At 38.2% G+C, this 14,219-nt stretch overlaps 1 protein-coding gene across 3 annotated transcripts in view; it reads left to right on the forward strand.

Annotated features, from left to right (window-relative positions):
- The window catches only part of cdh5 (cadherin 5), a 69,133-nt gene that overhangs the window by 37,034 nt on the left and 17,880 nt on the right, over nucleotides 1-14,219 (forward strand). For all 3 annotated transcript variants that reach the window (XM_085296215.1, XM_085296214.1, XM_085296216.1), the window contains 8 exons: nucleotides 7,438-7,671; nucleotides 7,916-8,195; nucleotides 8,904-9,023; nucleotides 9,205-9,372; nucleotides 9,538-9,719; nucleotides 12,755-12,859; nucleotides 13,222-13,364; nucleotides 13,452-13,585. In XM_085296215.1, the coding sequence (XP_085152341.1) occupies nucleotides 7,438-7,671; nucleotides 7,916-8,195; nucleotides 8,904-9,023; nucleotides 9,205-9,372; nucleotides 9,538-9,719; nucleotides 12,755-12,859; nucleotides 13,222-13,364; nucleotides 13,452-13,585 (1,366 nt within the window). The remainder of the gene's footprint in view (nucleotides 1-7,437; nucleotides 7,672-7,915; nucleotides 8,196-8,903; nucleotides 9,024-9,204; nucleotides 9,373-9,537; nucleotides 9,720-12,754; nucleotides 12,860-13,221; nucleotides 13,365-13,451; nucleotides 13,586-14,219) is intronic.

Genomic DNA, 14,219 nt, shown 5'->3' on the forward strand with positions numbered 1-14,219 from the left:
ATAAGGTGCTAGATCTATGGAAGCCCGTTTCCGCCACTAAAAAAAAAAAAAAAGGATCCATAACTCAAAATTTCGAGTTATTTTCTCAAAATTTCGAGTTATTATCTCGAAATTTCGACATATTAACTCAAAATTTTGAGAAAAGCAACTCGAAATTTCGAGTTAGCGCTGCCAATCAGTAATCTACGTGAATGACGTCATTTCCATGTTACCCGGAAGCTGAAGCCCTCAGCTACAAATGCTACAGCTAAGCTACCGGTATTACATCCAGTCGTGAATGCACAGATTGCTGAGTGTTTTCAGCCTGGCTTCACAAATGATGAAATCCCTGTGTTATTAGCTGAATCACATGGTGTTACTATCAGCAAACATACTTTAATTTGTTGGGATCCGTTTTTGAGTGCGCGGTCCTGCGCCATATGCTTCCGGGTAACAAGAAAGCGACCTCATTCACGTATATTTTTGATTGGCAGAGCTAACTCGAAATTTTGAGAAAATAACACGAAATTTCGAGTTATGGATACTAGCTTTTTTTTTTTTTTTTAGTGGCGGAAACAGGCTTCCATATAGATCTGCTTTTAAGGTGAGACAGAGAGAGTATGGGGGTGGAGAAAAGGAAAGGGGGAGAAAAAAGGTGAGAAAAGGAAAAGGGAGAAGGAATGATAGACAGGGACAGAAATAGACTGTATGAAAACAACATGCATCTTTCACCTTGAGAGATACAACAAGCCACAAGTGGAGACTTTTAAGAGGAAAAATGTATTGAAAGCACTGTCAGAGAAAAGAAAAGAAAGAAGACGTGGAGGGAAGAGAGGCAGCGAGGTGTCAACGGGCAGAAAGAGATGGGGAAACTAAAAAAGGAATGACACAAAATACAAAATGTTAGTCAAACACAGTGAGACACTGAGTCTGAAACTGAGACAAATGTACAGTCAGCAGCAGGAATGAATCCCAGGAAGGGTGTGTCCACTTACTAATGATGACCCCACATTAGTAGACCCGACAGCATTTCCCAGAAGGCATTGTGTTTACACTTCCTGTTTGCTGATAAAGAGAAGGAGGAATTGCTGTTTCAAAAAAAAAAAAGCCCCTTTGGGGAAAACGCCCCCAACAGATTTTTTCTCTGTCAGAAATAACTGTGAATGTACGTGTGACATTTCTGTGTAAAAGTTAGTTGTGATGGTGAGATATTTGACTTTTATCTTTCTTTTTTCAGTATGCAATCACAGCTAAAGTTCAGCTTTGTCAAACAATTATTGTTATTCATCTGAAGCTACTTTTAGTTGCCACAGTGTGAAGCTCCACATATTTGATCTGGGAGATTTTTATACAGAATGCCTTTCCTGACACAATCCAGGGGACTTGTGTTTCCTTCCATGACTGAATTGGGGATCATTCGGTTGTTAGGCAAATGTGTAAATTATTACACTGTGGAGACACTTAAATAAATAAATAAATAAATAAATAAATAAAATAAAGGGCAGCATTCTAACTGCTGGTCAACATTCTAAGGTGGAAATGTTATAAAGGTAATAATGATTAATGGTTATTAGTAATTAATTATTAAACTCCTTTATATTTGTGGTATATTAGTTTATATTGGCTAAACATACAACTCACAAAATGAACAAGTAGGTGTGAATCACAGGAATCAAAATAATGCCAATCTCTGATTCGGTCTTTTACTTTTAAGTACTCACTAAATTATGAACTAAGGTGGGGATTTACCCTTCACAATTCCATTAATGTTTGAGTTGTCAGTTTAAAAAGTCCCCTGCTGCTGCTGAGACTAAGGTGAAGCAATTCTTTAATTTTTTTTAGTGCTTATTTCAACTCTATTGCTCAGGAATAACATAAATGAAGTCAACAATTGTTTAAGTAAAAATTCTAATAGTTAAGTAGCTCATTTTGCCATCAAAATACACTGAATGAGTCGCAGTCCTCTTAAGCAGCTATGGGACAAATCACAGGTTTGGTCACCTAAGAGGTTTTCCTGCATATGTTTTATATGTTAAATTGCTTCATTTATGGTGTTTGTGAAATTTAGGGAGGTTTAATGAGTTTGATTAACTCTCAAATAATTTTGTTTTGAGTTATTTTATTTTGTTTTAATGTAATTGTATTTATTTTAGCTTTAGTCTTGGCTAACATTCTTCTTCAAATTTAGGGTAAGGCAAGTTTAGTGAGTACAGTTCTTTGTTTTAAAGGCAACAGAAAGTGTGATTGCTTTCTTTGTTCAGATTATGTCAAGAAGAAGCATAGAAGCTGACAAACTAAACAAAGGTGATACAGTGATTAGAAATGTACTGTTAATATATGATTTACTGAAGATGTAAATGTTTGAAGGGACCAAATGCATATTATTATTTTTTTTCCAGTTTTTCAGAGGAAAAAAAATGAATAAGGAGCGGAATGAATGGGAAATAAATCACCTTGTCATCCATTTACAGATCGGCATTGTGACATCACACTCACCCCTGAAATATAATTAAGATAAACTTTGAGATGTAATGTATTGCATGAAAATAAAAAAGGGGCAATATTTGATAGGTTCAGACTCTTCTCCTCATGATCATCATTTACATTTTTTTCTTGTCAACTCTACATAAGAGACAGCTGTAGCAGCCGTGCATCATTTATTGGTTTGTGGCCCAAACCGATGTTTCAAAACCTCAAGGCTGGCATATTTGTCATGTTGGAGCCAGAAGTGATCCTACTTGGAATGGGTTGCTGTTATCAGCTAACAAGCTTGATTGGCAAGCTACAGTAATAGACTGTAGGGCTGCATTCCACAGACAAACACACACATACTTGCTAATTAGTGCAAAATTCATTTTCAGTTACCACAGGTCTAGAAACCTGGAGCAACCAGTGTCTAGACCTGACTGACTGAAAGTGGATACTGGAGATTGCTGGCATTTGCTTTTAAATCAGTTGCTAAAGCTCCATTCACGCAGGTCTAGAGACCAAAGGACTGTTTTCTGTGACCATTTGGCAAGTGGAAGGTAGAAGCTTTTGGCTGTCGCTAGCAATAAAATTGGTCTCAAAGGGGTTTAAGGTGCTTCACAGAGACCTCCTTGGCAGCTTTGCCATGTTTGTCGTTGCCATGGTTTCCCATAATTTGCCCGGAAGATGCTGACTTGTCCGCAAACAAAAAATGAACACTTTAGTAATTCAAATTAGAAAAGGTGATGCCTAACAGACAGCTACTTGCCACAGCTGCCTGAACCCGAAGATCAAAGTCTTCCTCATTTTTGGGGGCTGATCCTGACAAGGGTCACACCAGCGGATCATTTGCCTCTATCTCACACTCTCCCTTGTATCCTCTGGTGTCACATTTACCCATCCATCAGTGTTTCTAACTTTAGGTGTTTACAGGTGCTTATCATCAGCCTATGTGATTGATGATTGGGGGACATTTCCAATAAGGTAAATGTAGGTTGCCTGATAGATTTAAAACTGCCCTCACAGGAAAATTTAAATGTAGCGACACAAATAGTAATTTTATCAAATCAAATCACCAAATCCTTGGATTACTGCTTTAAAGTAATAGTAAAAGTAATAAAAAAAAATGTTTACTTAGAAGATAGAATAACAGTGTTATGGAAAACAGATGCTGAAGCTACTTAAAGGTAACAAAAATCATAAAGCAAAAGAAGGTTAATAGCAAGTGAAATTAAAGTATTTGGAGGCAACATTATTTCTCAGTGGTATTAACTTTTAATTTCATTTTGATCACACTGTGTTTATTACCTGCCCATGGGGACAGACGTATGGGGATCCACAGCCAGGAAAAACAAATATTTATTAGCGCTGCACAAATGCACTTTTATGAACATGGTGCTCAGATGTTCACTCAAGTCTCTGTTAGACTGCAATAGAACACAATGCACTTCTGTTTAATTAATTTAGTCCTGAAAGGAAACTAAAGAAAGAAAGCACAAGAGAAAAAAATAAAACCCAAACAAAGGGACGTCAACTAAAGGCCATTTGTGGGGAGCAGTGTGAAGAGGTCATGGGAGGTCAGCAGAATATGAGATTAGACCATTAGAGTGAGGAGACTTTGTGCCAGTATAATCCCTTCATCATAATCTTGCTTTCTTCCTCCCTGCTGCTAATGGCTGGAAGACAATAAGATGCACTAATCTCTGCTGGGATGGCGAGGGGCTGTGCTGAAATATCTACTGAAGTACAGAGTGCATATAGACTAAAGTGTTTTGAAGATTATTTCCCTGGCATTTCTGCTTTATTAGATAGGGCCCAGTGGGGGGAGACAAGAACGATGGGGAAGACAAACACAGACAGAGAGGGTGAAACAGTATAAGAAAGACTGGCAACAAAAGTGAAGATTTGCTGCACTGCTGGTGTTTGTGTACCACATACACTTTCATTTTTGTTAAATGGTGTTAAATGCCTTGCACGCAGGAAGAAGTGATGCAACGCACTGAAACGCCTTCCAACTTGTAATCAGTCAAAAGCCATAAATCAAACGAGGTGCCAGTTGGGCCCAAGTTTTTACGATAAATGGAAGCAATTTTGAATTTGATATAAATGAATCCAATGATTGCTGTTGTTCATGATTAGATAGCTTGGGTCAAGGTAAATGCGAATCGCTTGCATGTGTTACAGTACACACCACATCAATGGTTTATGATGCAATCTATGAGTGAAGTGGTGGGAAATGTAAGAAAACAGTAAGACTTACAAGTGTTGGAAAAAAGCTGAGGTATGTAAAATGGTCAATATCAGTTAATACTGGTAATATCGCTCGACTGAAATCAGAAGCGATGAGTGAGGGTTTGCACTCTCATAGTGTAGTGACTTGTCAGTTACAAGGTAGCCAGTCCCTACTTCATATCCTGCTTTTTCGCTTATCTAACTTTGAAAGGAACCATCATTTAAATATTAATGTCATTCTGGAATAAAGAAGATGCAAAACAATTGGGACCATACAGTAAAGACATCAGGATAATGCCTACTGAAGTCAAAAATCAAGTGAGAGTGTTTTCTTGTTGACTTCTATAGAATTGTCTTTTCACAACCAGAGCACTTGCCCCTGCTGGGAATGAGAAATAATGCAGGTTTAAGGCTTTTCTGCATTAGTTTAACTTTTTAGATCTGAAGGTTGCGTCAGTCTTTTCCGTGCAGTGTATTATGAATGTCTTTAATCCCATTGTTTTTATATTTTTAACTACACTAGCAGCATGATTAACTTTCATGCATCAGAATGAATTGCAATGCAAAATCTCATATATATTAATTAGAGATGGATCGATCCAATATTATTATCAGTCCGATACTGACCTAAATTACTGGATCGAATATCGGAGAAAAATAAAAAAAATGTAATCCGATCTATTAAATATCACGAAAGCACCTCACAAAACTTGCGACATGGCGTAACTCATGGCTCATAACCTTAGCACATAGGAGCAGTATGTCATGTGATAGAGCGGCTGTGGTATGTGAGACCTGTCAGCGGTCTGGTTGAGCATTTGAAGCAGCATTTCATCTCCGAGAAAGTTATCCCAGAGGGAAGTAAAGCAAGTGTGTAAGTTCATCTCTGAATGTTTGTAAAGTGTTCCCACGTGAAGCTTAACAACCCATATATGGAGCGAGTGCCTCTCTCTCCCCCTCCCTCTCCTGCTGCTACTTCAATCATGAAACTGATCAATGATCAGCTGATCGGCTTTTCTGTCGCAACTCAGGTCTCTCTTGTTTGTTTTTGGCCTACTTTGCACCAGAAAGAGGAAACCAGCGGCTAAACAACAGCAGCATGTTTAAGCTTGATAGGCTATTGTTAGAATGTATTTAATATTACTTTCTACACCATTATCCTTTTCTACTTAGCTGACAGCTGGTAACTGTGCAGGGGCGGGTCTAGCAAAGTATAGCCAGGGGGGCCGATAGGGCATTAACAGGGAAAAGTGGGGATACAAAGAAATACTTTTCTTTCTTATTCTCATTTAAAATGTGTAGCTTTTAATAAATAATTATCTGAATCTTACACCCAAAGTTTTGATCTGATGTAAAATGTATAGAAGTCCATTACTGTATATAGTAACTGTTAAGTCTAATATATACCCTAGTAAGCTATAGTACTTTTTCCTTTGGGGAAGGTACCATCTGTGCTGTCTGCAATTCTGTTGAAGAAAGATGTTGAATCTATTTAATTATTGTGGAAAAATAATTGATTTCTGTGCATTTTTTTTTTTACACGTGCATTAAATTAAAGTTGATTACCGCGATTAAGCATCAGGAGGCGGAGGGTGGGGGGTGGTTCCCTATTTATTTTTTTTTTGCTGGGAGCTTGCAACCCTATTAGTTAGGTTGCTTAATATTTCCGCTAAGTACTCTTTAAAATACCAGAATAGGGAGGATGGTGTAGGTTTAAGTTCATTAGATTGATCAGTATTGCTGAACTATGAAATATTTTGGGTGCAGTGTATTTTTTGCATACAAGTATAACAGAATAGCTTTAGTGTTTGTTTGTTTTTTAAACTTGAGTATGAACTTATATGAAATGCAGCAAGATATTTAAAAAAAACTGTTTTATTGATTAAAAACTACACTATATCGGATTCATATCGGTATCGGCAGATATCCAGATTTATGATATCGGTATTGGTATCGGACATAAAAAAGTGGTATCGTGCCATCTCTAATATTAATTATAGTTGCTTTGTACAAACATTTTTGATGAATAATAATGATGTTGGCTAACTTTTTGGCTTTGAGTATTATGTCTCTACAGCTGTTGGATGAGTTGCCGGAATTATTCAACTTTGAATACAAAACCCGAGCTACCTTATATTGAAAAAGAACAAAGAAAATCCAGAAAGAAAATCCAGAAATCCAAATGTCAAAAAGTCCCTTTATGGAAAGTGGCCTTTCTAATGGCTGATTAAGACAGACATCGTAAGTGGTTGTAGCATCTCTGTCAGTCTCTCTTTCTCTGTCTGTGCCGCTCTCTCGCACTACACCAGTGGGTCAAGACCTAAAATAGGTCACAAGCCTATGTTTAATAGATCCCCATATGACCACAGTGGTGATGTGCTTTCATTCCAGGTCCCATGATGAGGGGCTAAATGTTTCATTGGAGTCCCAGGATGAAAAGCTTTAAGAGCCCTGGTCCTAAATGATAGCTAGACCTCGAGCTCAGTAGCTGACTGTAAGGGGAGGACAGAGAGTCCTTGGCCTTCACTCTAAGTCTCACCCGTGCACAGTGAAGGGGTCTGTCCGTAGCTGATAAGTGGTTTTAATGTGATCCTCTCTCTGTTCCTTTCTGGTCCCTCTCTCTTCTCTCTTTTCTACTACCCCAATGTTCCTTTCTGCATCCTTTACTCCTGTCTTGCCTCTTCCTTCTTTCATCTTTATTCTTTTACCCCCTCTTCCTCTCATTCCTCTCTCTTCTTGATCCTATCCTCTTCTGTCCAGATGATGGCTTGGCTCCAGCAGTGGACCACAGGACTTATGGCCACTATGGCCTTGACCGTCATCACTGCTCAAGACTCTGGACTTCCTGGGGTAGAAAGAGAGAATCTCGGCCCAGCTGACATTGTCAAAAAGGAATCCCATCCTGTGCTGTTCCGGCAAAAAAGAGGCTGGATCTGGAACTCTCTCTATGTAGAAGAGGAGAAACCTGTTGTGACTCCGCTCAAGATAGGACGGGTATATTAATATTAGTATTTTCACCTCAGAGTCAAAAACAGCATTCTCCTTGCCATGGCTGTCTATGAGAAAGCATTTTGGTATTTTGCCACGCCCCCTCAGGTTGAAGCTATAACATCCAAAGTGAATCTGGGGCACTATCTGTTGCTGAGAATCTCTTTCATGCATATCTGAATTTTTTTTTTTTTTCAGAATAGTTTATTTGCAGTAATTTATTAAAAGGTCTATTTTCTTTCTTTCTCAGCTCAAGTCAGACAAGAGTAACCCAGGTGGGGTTTTTAAAATAGAAGGTGAGGGAGCAAACGACATCTTCATCGTGGATAATAAAGGAGACCTGTTTGTCACCAAATCTCTGGACAGAGAAAAGAAGAATGCTTACCATTTGACTGCTATGATGTCAGATGCATATGGCAACCGAATAGAAAACCCTGGAGAATTTGTTGTCCAGGTGACAGATATCAATGACAACACTCCTGTTTTCACTCAATCATACAATGGATCCATTGAGGAGAGGTCTAGAATAGGTAAGTATTATCAAGGATTTTTTTTTTTTTTTTTTTGTAGAAGGAATTGCCAGCAGCTTATTTCAGGTTAAAAAAGATGTTCATGCATTTACGTTTATCTGTACTGCCTCGTGCCTTAACTGTGCAGTGGAAACCTACGATGTAACTGGAAACCCCTCTTAACCCTAGATTGTAGCCTTCCACGTGCACCTCCTGAGAACTGTAACCACACATGAGGTTAACGCAGCCTACAATGGCTGAATGGCAAGGAAGGTTGTGGTGTAGAGTTAATAGGGGTTTTCGGTTATAATCTACAATGTAGACTTCCAGTTGAAGTATAATGAGGCATCACACTCTCAAGTAGTGGTTAATGTTAAGGAAGGAACCCAAACTCAGAAAGAAAAGGTACAGAAACACAATTTTCAGAGTTGCTAAACATTATTTTTTTTAAGTATGCATGTGGCATCTGCTAAACAGGGGTAATGAGACAGATTCAAAATAGACTGAAGTGTGAAAATCCTAAGCAAAACGAAACATTATGCTCACACCTGTCACAATCATTAGTACATCTCGCTGTGAAAAACACAAGTCGGTGACTTTAATTACAGTGTTGGCACTTAGTCATGAAGCATTAACCATTTGACATCTGCAAAACACATACACTTAAACATGATCAGCTATTTACTATGAGGATTTCTATCATACATGTATATTATTTCCTTCTTCTAGGAAGAATAGTGGTTGAGGTGAAAGCTACTGATGCAGACGACCCCACCACTGCTAATGCAGAACTCAGGTACTCTTTGACCCATGGAGACATTTCAGCCTTTGAAATCGACAGCATCACAGGTAGGCTGACTCCAGTGGTACCCACCATGTTTGCCATGCTTTAGCGGCCTTTTTTCATCCTGGCAAATTAATTTAGGATCACTTGAGGGTTTCAAGCTATTTTTACTGTAATATGAGTCAGAGTTGACCTGAAAGATAACACCCTCTCCAAATGTCTCGCTCTTTCTCTGTCCCTCTGCAGGTGTGATCAGCTGCAAGATAAACACTTTGGACCGGGAAACCAGGGAGGAGTATATGGTGGTGGTTAAAGCTCAGGACATGAGAGGATTGGCCTCTGGCAGCACAGCCACCACCTCGGTCACTATTAAGATAACTGACATCAATGACAACATTGCTTCTTTTACCAGAAGTAAGGAACAGTTTTATGAGCATTTACAGTAATGATAAAGAGATGCTTAAAAAGAAGAGATTATCATCAGTCAGGTTTTAGAACCATTAGAAGCATTACATTATCAAATTGTACAGAATCAACAGAAATATTCAGTCTTAATTAGTGTGTGTTTTCCATCCACAGCAAAATATGATCTGAACGTTCCAGAAAACCACAAGGTGGATGAGACGATTGGGATTCTGGAATTGGTGGATAAAGATGAGATTCAGAACAAGGAGCCCATATTTACCATTCAAAATCTTAATAGCAACATATTCAATATTGAACCCAACCATAACAAGGATGGAAACCTCGTGCTCAAAGAGGTAGGAGACTTATGTGTAAATGGTAGAAAGAGAGCCATAACAAAATAAGTTGGTTTTTTTCCCATCAATCGTGTATAATCTTATGTTAATAAAATCCATGCTAGTATTATATAGTATATATTATGGATATGTCTAACTGATGGAATTACAAGTACGTTTATCAGCATTTTTACTACAATTAATGCATATAGCTATGTTTATCACTACCCAGCTGAACCTGTGCAACAGTTCTGCTGGTTCATTTCCTGTTTGGCTTATAAGAGGAATGTGGGGCAACCATATTTGACGTATAATTCTCTGTTGTATTTCAATTTAACATTCCTGAACTGCCATGGCTGTCCCATATTTTTGTATAATTCATTTAGAGAGTGATTTCTCTCTTGTAATTGCTGTCTCCAGTTTGGGGATAAAATAGAGACATGGTTCCCAGCATTTTTTTTCCCTGTGCACGCAAACAGCTCTGACCTGCTCAACCTCATCTTTATTTTATGGTTTTAAAAGACATGATGATTTCATTGGATTAATTTGAATTATTTTGAAACAAACCTTGACTTTCATTTTATTCTTTTATTTATTTAACTTGATTCAAACATGTTATTCTGCCAAAGTTGTTTGGTTGTTGGTCAAAATATGATAAAGGTGAAATTTCATCATTCATGCTACCACGAGGAGTGGCACCATTCCTGAGTGATTGCCTTTAAAAATTTTATTATACATGATCAATTTTAATCAGTACCAGGCTTATAAACTCAATTAGCTACTTGACCCATTGCTACCAATCAAGGGATTGTAGTAATTTATATTATAAATGTGCATCAGACATTATTTTTATGTGGGTTTTCTTTCTGTATTTCAAACAAACAAAAAACGGTGAAATTAGTGAAATATTATTACTTTTGTAAAAGCAGATTTATCAGTCTGATGACCATCTGTTTTGCAATACATAGATTTTTAAAAATCCTATTAGTGTGTTCATTTTCCTCATGAACACATCCATCCATTCGCTTCCGCTTATCCTTTTCAGGGTCGCGGGGGGCGCTGGAGCCTATCCCAGCTGTCATAGGGCGAAAGGCGGGGTACACCCTGGACAGGTCGCCAGTCTGTCGCAGGGCTAACACATAGGGACAGACAACCATTCACACTCGCATTCACTCGCACATTCACACCTAGTGACAATTTGGATTAATCAATTAACCTATCCCCACAAGCTGCATGTCTTTGGACGGTGGGAGGAAGCCGGAGTACCCGGAGAGAACCCACGCAAACACGGGGAGAACATGCAAACTCCACACAGAAAGACCCCGGCCTGATGGTGGAATTGAACTCAGGACCTTCTTGCTGTGCGGCAACAGTGCTAACCACCATGTCACCGTGCTGCCCCATGAACACATATTGCGCATAAATATTATGTAATCAAATCAATAATTTAGTTTTAATGTGCTATGTAAACTGGCTTAGTCTTTCCATGCAGCACCAGGAAATGGATGCATATCCTAAAATACATAAAGGGCAACTCGCTTTTATTTTTATTTATATATGTACACAAGTAAATCAGAGTGTTTTGGGAAGTGTTGTATCCTCACACTTTTTACAGCATCCAAATTGATGGGACCTCATGCCCAAACAGCTTTAGCACAAAAATAGATTTGCAGTCTACCATTACCAACGAGGATCATAGCCACAGCATGGTGACAGGATTTCCACAAATTCAAAATACTAATGTACTGACATTTTCAAAGTGGTTTCTGAAGCCTTCCTGCATACTCTGCCACCGCATGGCCACTAATTATATATAACATTAAAAGGTGCAATGTCAAATTTCAGATTTTTTTTCCTGCAGGATGTATAAGGTGTGACGTGTTTAAGACTGACTTGAAATCTGGCCTCCTTCTGGTTTCTAAAGATATTTATGCTTGCGGGATTTCTAGCAGGTTGACTTCACTGGGTTGTGCTCTTCAGATAAAGTATTTAGGACATCAGAGAGCTGGAAATGTATTCTAATGAAATGAGCTCTGTAATGGCTTGCACCCTTGCTGGCCTGGAATCAAATCGTACCTCAATCTTCCCCTCAGCTCTCGAGCCCTTCTCATCTTTCTCAACGGCTGTGTTTACACATACAGAATAAGCCAGCTGTTGGCCACACTGTGGTTAAGGTCTTATTCTTGTTAAGCTGTTTACAAATGCCTTTGATACCTTGGGACTGACTATCCTTGTAACCATGAATAATCCAGTTAGCAGAATATTCCTCTCTACCTTTAGTGTCCCATTCACTGATAAAAGAGTCTGCCAGAAAAAATAAGAATATCTGTGTATTTCTAATACATAGGAAATAAATTATAGTGCCAATGTGAATATGACAGTAAGAGCTCTTATATTTGCCAATGTAAAAATGTTTCCATAAAACTTTGCAACTAAAAGTTGTTGTTGCCCCCCACCCAAAAATATAGAACCTTTTAAAAATTGAGGAAAGTGAGCTACACAGGTTGCATAGACTGATTTGTGACATTTACAGCCTTTTTGCACCTGAAATCGTTAGTTGTCCTTGGTGGACTGATGCAGGTGTACAAGACACATTTATGAAGAAAAAAACCACTAAGGTGCTAATGCAGTGTGTCCCCAGTTACAAGCAAAGACCTAGGAAAATGAGGTCAAAAGATTTAAAGTTGACAGGCTTAAAGAGTAACATATTGTTGAAGGACTACTATTAATTTTGTGGAAGACTGAAAGAAATTGTAACAGAACCCAAATGCATCAGATTCACACAGCATACAGTTGAGTTCTGTGTTAGTGAGAACTTTAAGCAAACAGCATAATCTAATTTCAGATGCCTTAAAAAAATGGAAATTAACGACAATAAAAATCTCAAATATTTAATGTTTGAAAGAGCGCAACCTTCCACTACGAACACTGTTTTGTATATTTATGTAATAAAGATAGTATTGACTCTGCACTGAAGCTTAGAGTCACAGCTATCAATTCTAATCTAATTAGCACTGACATGTTGCTTACTCACTCACACTATCTTTGCTCCCTAGGCTCTGGACTTTGAGAAGACAAACAGCTATTCTTTCACTGTCCGGATGAAAGAAAATGTCCAAACTCCCGCTGACAACACAAACGCTGCAATCACCAGTGCACAGGTAAATATCAAACAGGGCAACTGTAACTTTCATGAGTCAGCAAGTGAATGTTTGTGATTTGCAGTTCAAATTGATTATTTACTTTATTTTATTGATCACTTTAGCCATCTTCAAAGACAGTTGCCGACTTGATTTTCATTCTCTAAAAAAAGAGAATCAATGCTGAGGAATGTATTTAATGCTTCACTGTCAAGAAATACTTTTCACAGATTCGGATTAGCAGGACACAGTGTGATGCTGTGTAAAGGATTATAGAAAAAAAATTAAACAAAACATTTCATAGTTTCATATTCCTAGTACAATTACATTTCCAATGTTGGTCTAAACTGTTGGCAATCATTTAAATCATTTAAAATTGCCAGGTCAACATCAACGTGTTAGATGTAGATGAGCCACCGATCTTCTCTGAGGACATGTACAGCTTTAACGTGAAGGAAGAAATGCATGTGAACAACATAGGATTCATCAAAGCCAGAGATCCTGACAGAGCCAACAAAACCATACAGTATGCTGCACTCATTCCCCAAAATAAGTAATAGTGTTACTAATCCTGTAAAGTGTTTGTTAGAGTGATCTTGGTCTCTCTGTTTAGGTTCTCCATCATGCAGCCGGACTGTCCTATCGGTATCAACCGACTCACAGGTCAACTGTACACTCTGAGAAATCTGGACAGAGAGGATAAGCCCACACACATGTTTCAAGTTAAGGCGCAAGAGGAGCCAAGTGGTATGTCACACACTCTCATAAGAGCTGTACAGGGTTTATTAATCCCTTTCCTCTAAACAATACATCCTCACATGAAAAATTGAAACCACGTGTTTTACAACAACAGCAATGTGCATACAGGGAGGGAGTTAAAGTACAAAGGCCAAAAAAGACAGTTTGTTCTCTTGGCTGAACATCTCTTGTAGATTTATTGAAGGATGGGAGTGTAACACATTAACAGGGATTTTTACAGACTTAACACACCACCATAACACCTGGTCGACCCACATGAGAAGGAGAGAGTAAGCAGGAAAATCACATTAGACTGCCTCTTTGTTCACTTCCAGCTTCCAAACCAAACTCTATATTTTTAGATCAGCAATGAATGAAATACAGAGATCTATTTTAGTGGCTTGTCACAGCGTTTAAGGAAGACAATGGTCCCCTGAGCTTGACAAGGTCCTCGGTATACAGTACATGTTCTGTACTAAAGATAGATTCAAAATCTTAGTACAAGAGACAAAAAAGAGACTCACATATTTATCAAAAGATGAATATTCAAAAAGAACATCAGTGATATAAAATAAATGTAAAAGATGCTTTAATGTGACGAAAATAGCTGTCCAACAAACAGCTCACAAATAGAAATGCTTTC

The sequence above is a fragment of the Mchenga conophoros genome, linkage group LG13 (genome assembly GCF_057382185.1).
Source record: "Mchenga conophoros isolate Kocher_MC1m ecotype Shallow Benthic linkage group LG13, M_conophoros_male_GT1.1, whole genome shotgun sequence".
Lineage (NCBI taxonomy): Eukaryota > Metazoa > Chordata > Actinopteri > Cichliformes > Cichlidae > Mchenga > Mchenga conophoros.